General features: G+C 46.3%; 1 protein-coding gene and 1 long non-coding RNA gene across 2 annotated transcripts; one reads left to right on the top strand and one right to left on the bottom strand.

The window, feature by feature from the left end:
• Nucleotides 1–814: 814 nt before the first annotated feature.
• On the bottom strand, nt 815–2,221 carry LOC306811167. Its single transcript, XR_013776619.1, has 2 exons — nt 1,191–2,221; nt 815–1,051 (listed from the first exon to the last, which is right to left on the bottom strand). It is a non-coding gene; the product is annotated as an uncharacterized lncRNA (long non-coding RNA).
• A 3,452-nt stretch (nt 2,222–5,673) lies between these two features.
• Nucleotides 5,674–14,870, top strand: GFI1B (growth factor independent 1B transcriptional repressor). Its single transcript, XM_079324614.1, is given in 8 exon segments — nt 5,674–5,694; nt 8,595–8,723; nt 10,057–10,085; nt 10,087–10,204; nt 10,740–11,002; nt 11,244–11,381; nt 11,828–11,993; nt 12,407–14,870. Coding segments are annotated over 7 exon segments (1,008 nt in total). The 5' UTR covers nt 5,674–5,694; nt 8,595–8,608; the 3' UTR covers nt 12,586–14,870.
• The last annotated feature ends 1,759 nt before the right edge of the window (nt 14,871–16,629 follow it).

Here is a 16,629-nt window from a genome sequence, read left to right as displayed (position 1 = left end):
GTTTTTGTTTTTATTTTCTCCCCCCCAAATGCACCAACCATAGCACACAAACATCATACTCTTTACAGATAATCTTTCACTGTGGAAAACGCAGGGTGGGAGGGAAGAAAGGAAATTACCACGGGGAAAGATCTCCAGCCTTGGGGTTTTGTGTGCCACGTGCAACAGGTTTAAAACCGAACATTTCAGTCCCCAGCCCGGTGGGAAATCCGTGTTTTTCCTTGGAATTCCAAGAAGGAGCAGCTCCACAAGGGACACACCGAGGGCGCTTGGTCTGACTCTGGAGTCTGCATGAATCGTCCCCACATCCCAAAAGAGATAGAATTTACAAGGTGGAAATGAGGTCCAAAGGAAGAAAAGCAGATTATAGCCCCATCAGAGAGGGATGGGTTGATTTTGAACTTGTGCAGCAGTTTTTGTGTTTTCCAGCTCTGATCCCTGCAGGACTGAGATAGTTCCTTCCCGCTGCACCTGCAGTGGGTGATCCTGCCTCACGATGAGATAAGAGTTGCTTGGAGCCAGCATATTTTTAATCTAGTCCTGCCTTGTGCCTGGCAATTAATATTTATTATGGTCTGGACAGAGTGATGGTAATTTTCTTTTTTCTTGATGTGCAGAGGACATGTTTGTTTAATCTGCCACAGAAAAGAGTGGAAATTAAGAAGAGCTTCAGAAAAGAGCTGGAAGCAATTAGTCGTGTTATTTTACTGGGGCTTAATTGCTGTAACAGTCAAATTGACAAAGAAAACATGGATGCTATAGCATGGGTTTGCTGCTGGATTTGAAAGGAGAAACAACTGCACTAAAAGAGACATTTTATGTTGTAATTAACCTGTTTATTATTACTGAGCTGTACATTTAAAAATCTGTTTACTTAGGATGCACTGGAGCATGTGACACGTAGTAAGCACTCAGAGCAATACACAAAATTAAAATGTCCTTGTGTGCAAGCAGGGCTCTCTACATCCCCTGTGGCCTGTGTGGGTCAGGGCCAGGACAAGGCTCTGGGAGTCCAGATAAGCTCTCTGTGGCTCTCCCTTCTCTGCTGAGCCTGAATACAAAAGGGAGAAAATTATATCAACAGGAAGAACATAAAACAAGAATGACCACACGGGGTCAGCTCAAAGGTTCTTCCAGCCTCGATTGCACCTCCAGCTCTCTGGGTTTATAACTGAGCTTGTCTAAATCACTTTTTGATGGTGCTTTCAGTGGAGAGATGAACAGAAGCCATAGACAGAAATCCAGGGAAGAGTAGAACACAACAAGCCGAACTTTTTGCTCTACAGGAATCCCTGGAATTAAATAAAGGGAGAAGGAGTGGGTGAGAGCTGGAGAGACCACAGCAGTGTCCCCATGTCCCTGCAGGCTCTGCAGTGTGGGGACATTGGTCCTGAATGAGAGTTTCTGTGCCATTAGCTCAGGGGTCAGTCTGTCTGCACTTACATCTGGGCCTTGTGAGCTCATGGCTACCTGGGGAGGCAGAAGAGCTGGTCCAGCTGTTACTGGCACTGGAGATGGAGGCATCCTCCTTTGCACAGGCACCACCTCTGAAATCAGCTGGCTGGGGTGGTTTTACTGAACAGAGAATCTTACAGTGCCCTGGAAGGGGCCTTAAAGATTTTGACACAACTAGTTTTCTGAGGAGTTTGGGGTTTTTTTGTGTGGTTGAGTGACTTTGATTGTCTTGAGTTTAGGAGCCACATTCTGCAGCCATTTGCACTTTGTATCAACGGGAAGTCTGAGCTCAGGGGTGCTGGCAGAAGCCAGCTCCAATGTTTCATCAAATAACATCTCAGTCCTTTTCAGCAGCTTGTCATTTTCCTGTTTTGTTTAATTCCTGTAACTGTCTTCATACAAAACTCTGAAGCTGCAGTGTACATTTTGGGTTTCTGTTACAATGCTTGTTTTTGTAGCGGGAAATGTAATCCCTCAAATGCCTGTGTTTAAGAGGATGCAAATCAGCTTCCAAGCACAATGCCTTGGGAACGTTTCTTTCATGCAAAACCTGGCTAGATAAATATGGAGGGGAGGAGGGAGCAGGAAAAGGGATTGTTCACTTCTATAAACAACAAGAATTAATTATGCTCGGTAAATGACAGATGGGTTAAGATCAAAATCTGAATCTTTCTCAATGCGGGTGAAATCCACGCTCCTATCTCTGAGTTGCATCAACCCCATTGCACAGCCTGGCCGGTGCCATGGGGCAATGCCACAGCTGGCACTCGTGGCACACGGTGCTAGGCACAGCAGCCCTGCCATGGCCAGTGCAGGATCCCTCTGCTCTCAGCCCCGAGTGTCCCTGCACCACATCTGCTCCAGCAGGGAAGCCCCAGCCTCCTGCTGGGCCCAGGACAGACAAAGGATTTTCCTTCCTGGTGTTCCCCACCCTGAGCAGAGCCATGCAGCTGTAGGAAGCAGTGAAATGCATTTGGGAGCTCAGAGGGAGCAGGAAAGCTCCATTTCCAGAGGAATTTTCCTGCTGGTGGCAGTCCAGTACTCAGCACAGCTGCTGTACACTTAACTTCCCTCTGGAATGATAAATTCCTTGGAAGGCATCTCTGCTCTCTCAGTTCCACCATGCACAGAGAGAGCAGTGAGCACAGGAGGGGACATCTGAGGGCACACACAGCTCATGCCACTATGCACCTGCACAGCCAGAAGGATTGGCATAGCTAGAGAATTGGTGGAATCAAGGAGTTACTCCCCTTCTCTCTCCCAGGTATTTGGGGATTTCAGCTCTCCCTATTTGTTTCCAAATAAGAGTGACTCCCAAGGATTCTAAAAGAAAAAACTGTTCTCCAGCTCCTGTTCCCACCTGTGCTAGAGAACAACCTGGGGACTCTGCCCTGCCCCAATCTCCCTCCTTCCACTGGGCCATTACTCTGACACTCAATTATTTCACATTTGCAAACCCATTCTTTGAAAAGCAATCGATAGAAGTGCAAATTCTTATTATTGCTCTTGAAGAGCTTTTTGCAAAGCTGTTGTTAATGAGCTTGCTTAATGAGCTTTCTTAAATCTATATTTATACCCTGTATACAGCTGTATATAGATAGAGCAATGCCTAAAATATGTGTGGATTGCACACACATATGCCTGGGAAAATGAAGGGTGATTAACACGCATCTTCTTCAGTTATACCGTGCAAGTATTTATTCGTTTTTCCTTGGAAATTGGAGAGATAAAAGATCCATTCTGGAATAAAATAATTCTGTGCATATGTGCTTGATGGTTTTGTTTATGAGCCCCAAGTATGTGAGTGTGTGTGTGTGTGAGACAGATGGTGTGTCTGTTTGTGAGAGATATGATGCAGGGGATGAATGTGTGTAAAAATACAGGTTTCTTAAGGGCTTTTTTTAATTTTTTTTTTTTTTTTTAAGGAAAAGACAAAATAACAAATGCCTGCTCAGTACATTATTTCCTGTGTCATGCTTTTTGTCAATATGACAGAGGAGTATTCCTGCAGAAGGCAAAGCTGCCCTCAAAAGTGAAGGGTGCTGCCCCCAGGGCTTCGAGCTGGGCATCGTGAATTCTCTTCAAGTTGTCAAAGTCCTGGGAAGTTTTGATAAGCAAATACTTTCTGGGCTCTGCCTCTTATTGGCTGTTTCTTCACCGCCAGATTTTGACACAAATAATCTGATTGAAAAATCAGGGAGGGGAACAGGGGGAAGAAAAAAACAGAGAGAAAAAGGAGAAGTATCTATTTCAGCTGACTGCGAGCAAGTGAAAAAGTGGAAGAGGAGTTCTGAGAGAAGAGGACGTCTTGCTTGTCTCAGGAGATTTCAAGGCAAATCCAGTAAACCCAGTCCCTCAAACAGGTGATTGATTTATTCTTTTAAACACTTTTAATTGCTTTTTTTTTTTTTTTTTTCATTTTTCTGATATGTTTTTCTAAGCTTTTTTACTCCTCCTTTGCTTGTGTCTGTAACGTATTCCACTACCTAAGCCACTTGTCCTGAGGATTCCTTTATGGTAATACTTCACCTGACTCATGTGAATTGAACCTTTTGAAATTATATGCCATGTACTTCACTTTCACACGTGGAAATGGTAATAGAACAAAATATCAGAGATGAGACACTGGTCTCAGGTACCTGTGTCCCAGGCAGGTCCATCAGCAGGAGCTGAGGAGTTTTTTACTTTGTCATTGAGGAGAGGGCAAATTGTGTTTTTGATTTTAATTATAGAGCCAGACTTTTACATTCAGAGAGCAGTACACCTCAACTGCCATCACCTGTGCCAGTTTTTATAGGTGACAATTCCTCTCCCATTCAGGATTTTTGCTTTGAATCTATCTTTTATTATTTCTCCACCCTTTTAAAATATAGGCTGATTAATCTAACAACTTTTAGCATATGGAATTACCTATTTATAGATGCTTCACATGTCACAAGATTGATTCTAGATTAATGATTTGCAAGTTCACATTGAAATTGCATCTGTACATTAAGGAGATCTGGAATTTGGGAGATTGCACTGTATAATTCCATCCATGGAAGCCTAAGGCAAAGTTTCCCAAAGCCACTGGCATTCCCAACACCACAGGGAACTTCCTAGAAAACAAGTGCTGCAATTACAGACTAATCATTTTTTTCTGGGTGTTGCAGCTGTACCAGCATTTCTGTTCAATTTCTTGGACAAAATTTTCACCATAAGATGCTGCTCCTGCCATAATGTCCATTTATCCAGCCTTACCACAAGAATTTAAAATGTCCTGCTCATTTTTCCAATGAAAAAGTTGCTTTTAAATTACTTGCCCCAAGTACATTTGATTTTGCAAGGTGGATTAGTGAAGAAATGTTTGATTTTGTTGTAAACAGCTGAAATTCTTTCAAATTTGACTTTATATTTAAAGAGTCCATAAAACCTCTATTTTATTTTGGCTCCTAAACCACAGACACATTGTGTTCTACTTTGCATGTTTTTTGTTCAAAAAGGTAGATTTTTGAAAGAGAAACTATTCTGTGGTTTTGGAAGTTTCACTTTTTCCAGAAAAAAAAAAAAAATTAAAAAAAAAAAAAAGCAGGAAAAGGGCAATATTAAGATATAAATAATATAAATTAAGCAATGGAAAGGAAAAAGCCCTTTTTAGCCTAAAATTTTGTATACTCATCAACTTACCTGAAGACGTGGTGCAATGTGCTACTAGTGAGTTCTAGTCTTGTAATGCCAGATTAAATTTAATGTTTCACTGAGTGTAGCAAGAAAAAGCTTTCAGTCTCTACAATTAACCTTGGAAACCTGAAAACAGAATTACTTGAATTTAGAGAAAAATGCCAGTCAGCTTTAGAATGGAGCTTTCACTGCAAATTCAGCATGGGCACAGTCCTGCAAACCTTGTCCCTACCAAAGGCTACATAACCTAATTCACAGAGAGCATAAATTTCCTCTAAATTACACCAAAGGACAGTCCTGTGGGTTTGGGTGCTGAGAGCTGACGTGCAGTGAAGTGAGAGTTAGGGCTTCAGGATCCAGTAAAATGAGGATCCTGGAGTCAGCAGCCACCCCTAAACTAAAAACCAAGCCCATTTGCAATGTTTCATTAGAGTTTTACCTGGGATACTCTGCAAAATCATCCAAAAGCATCGCTGAGGATGAAGGAACTTTGAGTTTGAACATGCAATGCTGGATCTGCTTTCAGATCTGACTGAGGAATTTCTAGCTGGTGAAAGAAACTCTTCTAAGGTGCTTCAGGTGAGGTACCCAAAATACTGAAGCTGATTTTTTCCCCTTTGCTCCTGCTGTTTTTTTCCTCAGGGCACATTATAACATTATTATACAGTTGCATGAATGGCAGGCTAATAAGAATGTCAGTTCTAGCCACCTACTGGTTTTATGTCCTACATTGAATTAACAAAAATGCCAGAACACTTCAATTTTGGATGGGCACTCCTGCCCAAGCAATAAATTCCCTTGTGCACTTACCATTCCAGGTAGAAACTGCTGCCCCAGGGGCTGAAATGAACAGATTCCAAAAAAAGAAAGTTTAATTTTCAGCAAAAGGTTGAAGCTAAATTCTGTCAGAAGCTTCAATAACTCTAAAACATAGCAGGGTGCAGGGTCCATTGTCCACAGCACTGCTTTTCCTGGGAAATACAGTGAGCCATTAGGAGCAGCTGATCCCTTGCTACAGATAATCTGGAGTTTCTAGGAAAAAACGTCCTTTTTCCTCCCACAATCTCTGCTTGTAGCTTTCCTCTAGCCTGGTTGTGTGAATCACAAAGCCAGTCCAGTGCAGTTGTTAATTAACTCTGCTTTGGGCTCCCAGTTCCTTTTTTTTTTAATCTGTAAAATGGGGTGGGGGAAGGTGACTTCCTTTTGCAACGTTCAGTCCATTGAGGATGGTTGTGCTCAGTCGTGGCCCTTATCAGCAGGCAGGATACTGGACCAAATTTGACTTTTACACAGCTGGGACAAACACATCCAGAAAGATTCTCTTTATTCATGGACATCTGCTTTCAACCACTAGAAAACAGAGGCTGGACCTTGTGCTGTCTGCACTTGGCTTATGGGCACTGCCATGGAACTTTGCTGGACTGCTCAAGCCATCTCCAGTCCTCTGGTTTACCTGGCTGAGCTGCCCAGCTGCTGCCACAGGATTCTCCAGGATTGTCTAGCCTGGGGGCAGGGACAGTGGCTGGCACAGCTGGCACAGCTGGATGCTGCTCTCACCCTCCAGTTACCCACTGCCACCATGGAGGAAGCCCAGGGAGATGAGCTGCTTAATTCAGGCACAGAAATCCATGTCTGATGTGAATACCCCCCATTGTGGACACAGTGCTGCCCCACCACATGGGAAATTCCCTATGACAGGAGTGGAAAATCCAGGTCTAAAGGGTTTGAGGCAGCACTTTAACTTGGGACAGGTCTATAATGCAGGGTTGGGTCAGTGCACAGGTAGCTCAGCAGTGCTGAAGGAATGGGACAGGGGCTGAGCAGAGCTGCTGGAGGGTTTTAACACATGCAGGACACCCCTGTGCTTGCACTGAGCTGGAGCTACTGCTGTGCCTGCAGCTTTTCACTGGGCAGAGACTCTTTACAGATCTTGGAATGAACCTCATTTGAGAGTTCCAGGAGAGCAAAAAGCAGCTGTGTACTTCAGTGCCCCTTCCCTCAAGGGCCTGCTTCGGGTTCATCCTCAGTGCTGTTCTGTCCTTTTTCTAAAATTAAATTAATAGTGTGCTCTTGGCCTCAGTTTTCTATTATTCATCTCAAGCTACATGTAAATTTCTTGGAAAAAAGATGAAGAAAAACAGGTGAGTCATTTCAGAAGAAAAAATGGTTAAAGCCAAGAGTTATCCCTGAAATCATAGCTGGAACACTGGGAATCCTGGACCAGATTTAAAAAGACAGCAGCATATCCCAAGGCAGCTGGGCTGGAGGCACCCTGACAACTCCCCTGTCCCCAGCAGACCTGGCTGTGGGAATCCCACAGCTTTAGGCACCACTGTAAAGGTGCCCCTCAGACCTTTAAACAACACCACGGAGCTCTGTAATTATGTTTAGGGGTAGCACTTCTGAACCCTGGGGAACAGACCTTTCCATTCCTGCCTCTTTGGGATTCCAGGACTGCTCTGTCCTTGGACAGACATTTCATATCACTCCTGCTTAACAGGAGCAAACTTTATGGATTTTGGGGGGTTTTCTTTATAAACAAGTAGGTTCCACTGAACTGCTCTCAGGGAGGAATATAAAACTTAATGACAGTTTCCAGTCAACAGAGAGCCAGTACTTAAATGCTGACTTTTCAAATGAAATATAGCAAGATTTGTTTTTAGTGCCTCTATCCTAAACAATTGCAAGAGAAAATGCAAATACACATGCAAATAAGGCACCAGCTGATGTTACTGCACACAACATTGTCCCTGTTGCCATCCTGCCTCCATCAGAGCAGTTACCAGCCCCAGGGAGCAGGCACAGGGTGGGCTGGGTTCTGGGTAGCAAAGATAACACATACATTGCAAGAGAATTTGGTATGATTAAATTTCAGCATTTTATGTTTGTCCCTAACCCGCCATTTCAACGGTCTGCAATGTTTGAGTTGGGTCCAAAAGTGACTTCTCACCCAGCCCTCCTGCTCCGCCTCTGCTCTGTTGTTTGTCAGCCAGAACTCCAACTACTCAAGCAAGAGGGAAACGCTTCACACATCACTCTGCAGGGATTTCCCTGTCTCTCTCCTATTACTGATGTAGTTTCTATGATTATTCTTTATATAATAATTTCACAGTAGAGTCCAGGCCATGGCTTGGGACTGAGCCCTTCCAGGTGCAGCACAAACACTCAGACTATCTCCAGTGGGCATCTCTAACCTGTGGTTTCCCCTGTCAGGGAGGAGATCAGAGATGCAGCCTGTCCTGTAGCCACAGCAGGACTACTAGAGACAGGCCCTGGCTTCACATGTGCCTTCCACAGGCAGTTTTGGTCTGTAACACAGCTCTTGGGTTAAGCCTGTCCCTGTTTCTTTTTCTGTAATCCTCAGCCTGGGGTAGATTGTGAAGTGTGATTTTTACAGGGTGCACTTAATATGAAACAAGTTGGAAGTTTTTCCCCAAGCCACAGAGATTCACCAGGAGTTTTTCTGTGTTTCATCCCAGGAAGTGAATGGAAGATGCCACGTTCCTTTTTGGTGAAGAGCAAAAAGGCTCACACCTATCACCAGCCCCGCTGTGTGGAAGATGACCTGCCAGTACTCACCTGGGGTCCAGTCACCTCTGCCTTCACTGGTGAGTCAATCCATCCCCTGGGCTTGTAGGAACACACCAAGGTAAAGCAATAATTCAGTGGGCAGCTAAGGGAGCAGCAGTGAGCTAAAGAGCATCCAAGGGCTTCCACACAGGGATGTCAGTGTAAGGGCAAGCTGATCCCTTACTGTGTGTCCTTTCTCTACACCAAATCCACACTGACCCTCCCTTTGTTTCCTGCTGGCTTGCTGGGGAGATTTGAGCTATAAGATGCTGTGTGGAGTTGGTCACATTTGGGGAAAACTACCAACTTCAGGCCACTAATAGTTGAGAAAGGCTACAAACTCACAACTCTGCCACCTCCATCTCCAGTTTCTTCTGTGTTCACTGCCCACATTCCCTCAGCACTGCATCTTCTCTACCTCAGAGTGTTACCATCTCTTCCTGGTGTTACCACCACCCAACACAGTTCTGCCCATCCCTGCTGTCCTCCCTCTGCTCCTGCTCTCCCACAGCCATCCAAGAAGCGGCAGGGCCAGGTTAATTATCTTCTTCCTTCAGGCACCATTCAAATTTTCTTTATTCAAATTTAGGATCAATTTACCCTTTGTTCTAGCCCTGGCTATCAAATTAGAGTCTAGCCCTAAGATAAGTTCTATAAAAAAGAAAGGAGGTAACATTTTAATTTCCATTCCTGCCATCAGCCTTCAGCCATTTGTTGTGTCTGGTGCAGTGACAGGTTTTGACAACAGAGAAATACTGTCCTTCAGCAGATCTGTCCCATCTCCAGGAAAAAGAAGATACATGTTGGACCTCTGTCCATTTTAGATTCTTACTACAAAGTTTAACAAGGGTTGGTTGGTGTCTTTAAGGGCTGGGACAAGCATGGACAAATTAATGGGAGTGTGGGCAGGAGGAGAAGAGGCTCAGTGCATAAGTACTTGTCTCTCCTGTCTGCTTCCCTACTTAGCTGTCCACAAATCCAGGTTAACAATACCCAGCTCTCTCAGGAGAGGGGTGGGGAGGTTAATAAGTTAGTGATTGTTAGTTACCCACAAAAACGGAAATGGTTTTAAATAGAGAAATTATTCTTACAGAATAATTCTAGGGTTGATTTTCTCTAACTGTATCAGGTATCAAGGATCTTATCATCTCATCCTGCTTGGAATTTCCCTTCCTCAGCAATGGGCAGATCTTGAATGCTGATTGCATCACTCTGCACTTCCTCAGGGAGTTGAGCATGGGCTGCTGTGCCCAGGCAGGGATTTTGTACTGTGCCCAGTACAAAACTCACCTAAACAGAGTCTTCTTGTAACAGCAAGAGTGACAGAACTGTGACAGAACTGTGACATAACTGTGACACTGCTCTTTACAGCCACAGGAGACAGGACACCAGAGGACATCAAAAAAACAGGACCTGGGATGTGTGGTTCCAAAACAAGAAAAGGACCCACCTGAACTGAAAGAAGAAAGTGTCCCTGTCCAGTACCTGAGCAGGATGCTGCCAGGCCCTTCAGCTCAAGGTTGGATACCCAAACCCCAATTGCAAAAGAGATCAGGGCTGAGCTGGCTATGGAGCCCCTAAAACTGGGCCCAGATTTTCAGTAAATGAGAGCTCTTATTTTGACATCAATGGTCAAACTCGCCCCAGGCAGAGCTCATCAGGAGCATTCTGTATTTCTCTTTACAGTTCTGGGCTACAGCAGAAAGAATGAAGGATAGTTATTCACAATGAATGAACCTTAATGCAGCTCTGTGCTATGTGGCTCAAGGCAGCTGCCCACAGGATACTTGTTCAAAACACCCCATCAAGGAGAGCTAGCAGGGGTTTTAATATTTCCTTAGCCATAAAATTTCCATGGCATTCTTTGCCATAAAATTACCTCAGATTAAAATCAAAGTCACAACAAGAACTTTACCAGGGGAATCAGGATTTGAATGAAGGAGAAGTTGCCAACTGCAACTCCTGAGGTCAGGCAAGATGGGGAATTTTTTTACAGGTGCCCAACTTCAGGCAATGATGTGACACTCACCTCTCCCTCTCCTTTGCAAATGCAGAGATGGCCATGCCAGGGCTGCAGATCAAGGACTGCACTAACACAGTGAGCACCCCAACCTTCTACAAAGCTGGCTTTTCCTGGGATGCTTTCCACATGCCATACAGCTACCAGCAGATGTCTTCCAGCATGCAGTCAGCCCTGCTGGAGCACCCTGTCAGCCTGTATGGGAGCCACCTCCTGCCAAGCACTGAGCCCCCCCTGGATTACAGCCTGCACTATTCCTCAGACATGGAGACCTTCCACTGTGTGAAGTGTAACAAGGTGTGTGTTGGATGAGAACCTCTGGGGTGGGGAGGGCCTGGAGGGATTTTCATTGCACACATGAAGCATGAAACCCATTCTTCATTTGGTCACACCAAAGTGTGTGGCTCAGAGCGGGGCCCACAGTCAGGAGAACAAGGCAGTGGGAATGCTACAGTTCAGAATTAAACCAAGAGAAGGAATTTGAAACAGACATGGAGCCACCTCATGTCAGAAAAATCACTGGGATTTTGTTTTGCAGGTGTTCTCCACTCCCCATGGACTGGAGGTCCATGTCCGAAGGTCTCACAGCGGGACCCGTCCCTTTGCTTGTGAAGTGTGTGGCAAAACCTTTGGGCACGCTGTGAGCCTGGAGCAGCACACCAACATCCACTCCCAGGTGGGTGGCATGGTTCCAGATAACCAGCTCTGGCCCTCAGCTCTTGCTTAATCCACTGTAGAGGAAGTGACACTTCCTAGGTTACAAACGTGATGCCTTTCCTGTGGCATGCAGTGACGAGGACAGGAGCTCTGAAAATCACAGGTCATAGCTCTTGGTCTCAAATCTGAGACTGCCCTTCAGAATTTCTTGGAAGGAAAGGGAGGATCATTGCTACCCTGCTCTTCTGTGCCTCACCTCCTGCTAAAAGGGTGCAGGAGTTTGGATCACAAGATGTGATCCATTTCCATAATTAACCCTCCCTGCATTCCCTTTGTGCTGCACCCACCATTAGCAGTCCACGAGCCAAGGACATTTGCTTATCAAATCTACAGTTCTCATCACTCTTCAAGCTCTGTCACATGTCTTGCAGCCTCAGACATCCCATGATTTTCCTTCCCCAACAGGAAAGAAGCTTTGAGTGCAAGATGTGTGGGAAGACATTCAAACGTTCCTCCACCCTCTCCACTCACCTCCTGATCCACTCGGACACGCGGCCCTACCCCTGCCAGTACTGCGGGAAGCGCTTCCACCAGAAGTCAGACATGAAGAAGCACACGTACATCCACACAGGTGAGGGACAAAATATTCCAATGAGAAAATGAAAATTAGGGCCCATCATGTACACAGTCCCCAGACACCGGGGATAAGTGTCCAGAGGCACTGGAAAGTCATTATTCCATGTGGGGTGAGACAGCAGGAGGCTGAAGCACATCTGCCTGACAAGGAGGTGGTTATTGGCCAGCCCCTGGTGCATGTTGGGGTTATACCCAGCCCTGGGTGCAGGGAATGGGTCACTCAGCTGGAGAGGACTGGCCCTTATTCTTCCCATCCTCTGGTACTGGATCACAATCCACACACATCACCAGGAGGGTGATGGCAGCACCCTGATGCCCAAGTAGGTCTGACTCTGCTAAAATGCATTTCTATGTCTCTTCCTTCACCTCTTAAAGTATGTTTTTTTTACCATTTTCTGTGGCCTGCAGGGGAGAAGCCCCACAAATGCCAGGTGTGTGGCAAAGCCTTCAGCCAGAGCTCCAACCTGATCACCCACAGCCGCAAGCACACCGGCTTCAAACCCTTCAGCTGCGAGCTCTGCGCCAAGGGCTTCCAGCGCAAGGTGGATCTGCGGAGGCACCGCGAGACCCAGCACAGCCTCAAGTGATGCCTGCCTCCAGGTCTTTGCTTCATGCTCCAGGGAAGAAGACTGTCCCCAGCACCTCCATCCACCTGATAAAGCTCCCACTGTGCCCTGTGTTCCCCTGGGGGCTGGCCAAGCGATGCATTGGCTTTGGTGTTTGGCACAGGGCCGTGCACATCCCAAAGGAAACCTGTGGGAGCTTTCACTTTTCTATTGCAACAGGTACCAGCCCAGATCTGACATCATCTGCTCGAGTGTAAATCCAGAGGAATTCCTCCAAGGTCACTATTACTCTGGATTTACACCAAGAGCAGAATCCAGTTTGTCAGGCTGCCCAGTGGGGAGGAGGGGCCTCCTGGGCTGGTGGCAGCAATAATCTGTGCCAAGCTGGTGCTGTAACCACATTCTGCTCTGATGGTTGGGAAGATAAGCCCAGGGCATGCAAATAGATTGCATTCAGTCAGCTGTGTTCAACCTGGACAGGCCTTCTGCAGAGACTTGCCCAGGCCATAAATTCTGCCAACAGACACCTTAAAGTAATTTCTTTCAGCAGAGCATTTACTGTGATCAAATGACAAGTTAACTGTGCTGTATTTTTAGCTTAGAGTGGGAGGAAAATACTGAAGAAACAGCTCCTATCCCTAGCAGATAACAGGGGGTCTCTAAATACATTTCTCAGACACATCACACTGCAGAGATCCCAAGCAGGCTCCAGGAAGAGCCACACCACAGCATCAAGCAGGAGCTAATAATCCCCATGTCTTGGTACCATGGGAGAGTCTGGCTGCTCTTGGAATCAGGGCTGATATGTCCCACAGTATTTCCCTGCATGCTGGACATGCCAGCTTAGAGCTGTCCTGAGCAATCCTGAGTCACTGCATGGGCAGGAATGACCCTGGATATCAATGTCAAGGGCCAGAGTTCTGCTTGCCAGGCACTCTCCTCAAGGAGGAAGTGACTGAACCTGTACATGTTGGCAGAGCATGCAAGTACCTCACAAATATTACACAAAGAGAGCAGTGGTATTTCCTCCTTTTGCCAGGTCTAGGGGTTGAAGCAAAGCACTGGAGCAAGTAAAGAACCAGTTCCCCTCCAAGCTCTGCCAAATTCTCTCTCTATAACCTTTGGCAAGTCACTGCACTGGGCTTTTGTTTTTCCACCCCTCCTAGTGACGTGGGGCCATTCACTCAGGTTTGTGGAGTCCCCTGAGTTCTTAACAGGAAGGACAAAGTATTATTATAACATTATTATGACACAGACAAGTGTTTTCAGTTAATTGGGGCATTGTAGCAGCACATGGCTCACTCCATAACTGCATCCCTGAGCACACAGCCTTGGACAATGACACCAGTGGGAATTACCCTGGGAATGGGCTGTGGCCATTTCACTCCAAAGACTTATGAAGGAAGGCTGCCATCATGGGCAAAGACAAAATGGTCCAAGTGGAAAATTCATCTATTGCCAGGAGAAAGCTGCCCTCAGTTCCACTGCTGTAAGTCCCAAGTTATTCTCCTAAGACCTAAAATGTACTTGGCCCTTTAATGCTGTGTCTAAGTCATTATGTACCTGGAAGCTCAAACCCAGAGTCTGTACTCCTGGCTTTACTTGTACACTGTAAATATGTATTTATACTTATTCTAATGTATATTTTTATTGCACTATACCAGACAATGACATGCACAGGCCTGCTGGGATTTATCTGATAAATCTGTTCCTTCTCAGTAACTGGGCTAACACAGTGTATTTCATGTTCAAAACTCTCATTTAAAGAATAGCTCATACCTGACTCCAGGGACACAGGCAGAGGGGATGGGGTGAAAAAGGAGAAGGGAGAGAGTCTAGGAGTGCTCTTTATGGTTTGAATGGGAATAAAGATGGAAATTCACATGCAGGAAAGAGAGACTTTGATCCTGGAGACAGATTGGTGCAGAGCCCCACAGAGCCAGCTCTGCAGAGCAGGGGGGCCACACCAGGTACACAGAATGTGTGTCCAGCAGACAGTGCCAAATAAAGTAAAATCCTGCTGTCCTTCTCTGAGCCTTTCTGGGGAAGGTGCATAACCTGTGATGGAACTGGTCCCCAGCCCTACACACACACCCCTGTGAACACCCACACGTGCACAAGCCTTGCTCAAGGTAGAGTCATTTCAGCTTAATAAAATTACTGCCCAAAATGCAAACTGTGTTTGTTATTCCCCTGGTCCTCCACTAATCTGCAAACAGAAATATTCAAAGAGGGTGTCAGCTCCTGGACTGCTCAGGAGCAAAACCCTCCAGCTCTAAACCACACAGGCACACCAGCACAGACTTCTCTGGGGACAGCAGGGGTCTGACTCACATAAAGCTTCCCAATTTTGGCCATTTGGAGTCAAGTGCTGGCACACATCAATTGGCAAGAGTGCCTGTGACCACTCATACCACCAGGCCAGACAGCTGGTTCTTCTGAGCCTCATGGAGAATCCATTAGATTTTCCATTAGATTTTCATTCCTGCCTTTGATTTCCAAGGTACAGAGGAGCTATAACCTGCAATGGACAGCTGGGATCTTCTCTCCTGTGTGCTCCTTGCTTCTCCCTCCAGACACAGCACACATCACCCCAGTCCTGTCTGCTGTTTCCCCAGGACTCCAGAGTGGGCTACTGAGCCCAGATATTCCTGAAGAGCAGCCACACTGCAGGAGGCAGTGCCAGGAGAGAACTGGTGCTGTTAACACTTAGCCTGGTGTTTTCAGGAGCCTGGGGAGCACATACAGGAGATCCAGGGATGACTTTGGCTGGATGGGCAGTGAGTGGAGGAGCACACTGGGATGGCTGCAGGCAGTGTGCTGCTGCAGAGCTCAGGGGAACACATCTGTGACCAGAGCAGTGCAGGGAATCCAGCCTGACCCACTCCCACAGGCACAAGCAGCATGTCAGAGGCACAGCCTGTGGAGGAGGGCAAGACAGAACAGCCAGAGACAGGAGGTGTCAAAAGGGAGCAGGAAAACAGGGAATTAACTTTCAGTGTTTTCCACTAAGACACTACAGTTTCTTCCCCTTGAGTAATGAGTTGCCACTTTAAAATCACCTAATGCCCAAGCCCTGGCATTGCTTGAAGCCTGTGGAAGAACAAGGCAGAGCCCCACTGCCCCTTCTCCCCTCCCAGCACAGCAGCAGCTGTGGGCAGACCTGCTACAAAGAGCAGGCAAAAGGCTGCCAGGATCCTTGGAGCTGCTGAATTTACACCATAGGTACCCAAGGATGCTCAGCACCCATCAGGGCCAGGCCATGGCTGTCACCAACTCCAAACACACCTGGCCTTGCTCTCCAAACATGCAAATCCTCCTCAGTTCTGATCACTCTGGTACAACCCCTTTCCCACCACCTCCCCTTGCATCACAAACATTCTGGTCAGTCAGTCAAGGAAACAGATAGCAAAAAGCAAAATCTCAACTAATCTTTGTGGCTGAAGAAAGAGCTGATTGTTTTTGCCTCTCTCTGAGCCTGCTCTGTATCCTGTACTTCCCCAGTGCCCTTCACACCTTCTTCCCTTTATTGCTAGGGGAAAAAAATCCTGGTCTCTGGGTTGTTTTGTTTAGCAAATGAGGGACATGCAAAGCACTAACCCCGGGCATCTGTCAGGAGGAGAGAGGTGCCTCTGTGTCTTCCAGACAGCCTTGAGGCACTGAAAGCAGCAGCCCAGAAGAGCTATGATTAAGGGTGGATTTCAGTTTGGACATGGGATGAATCTGTCTTCCTAATGAGGACAGAGCCAAGGGACACCTGCAGGAAGCAGAGGGGGGTTCCCAGCTAGCACAGCATTAGGCTGGAGCTTATCTTCAGGTTGGAATAACCTCACAGAGTGCAATCCTGGGGAAGGCCAGATCCTGAAGCTTTCTTGTGTTGTTAGGGAAGCCCTAAATGAACTGAGAGAAAGGACAGGGAAGAATTAGACTCCAGTTGGGTGCAGGTTCTACTGGTTAAAGTTATTTGCTGCATCCCTTTTTTTCCCACCTTAGACATCATAAGTAAGGGTTTTCAGTGAAAAAAAGACAAGAGCAGAGCCCCTTGTCCTCACAGCAGATTGTTCC

Source organism: Erithacus rubecula, assembly GCF_903797595.1.
Source record: "Erithacus rubecula genome assembly, chromosome: 21".
Lineage (NCBI taxonomy): Eukaryota > Metazoa > Chordata > Aves > Passeriformes > Muscicapidae > Erithacus > Erithacus rubecula.
Note: the sequence above shows the minus strand (reverse complement) of the source record. Positions and strands in the feature narration are given on the sequence as shown.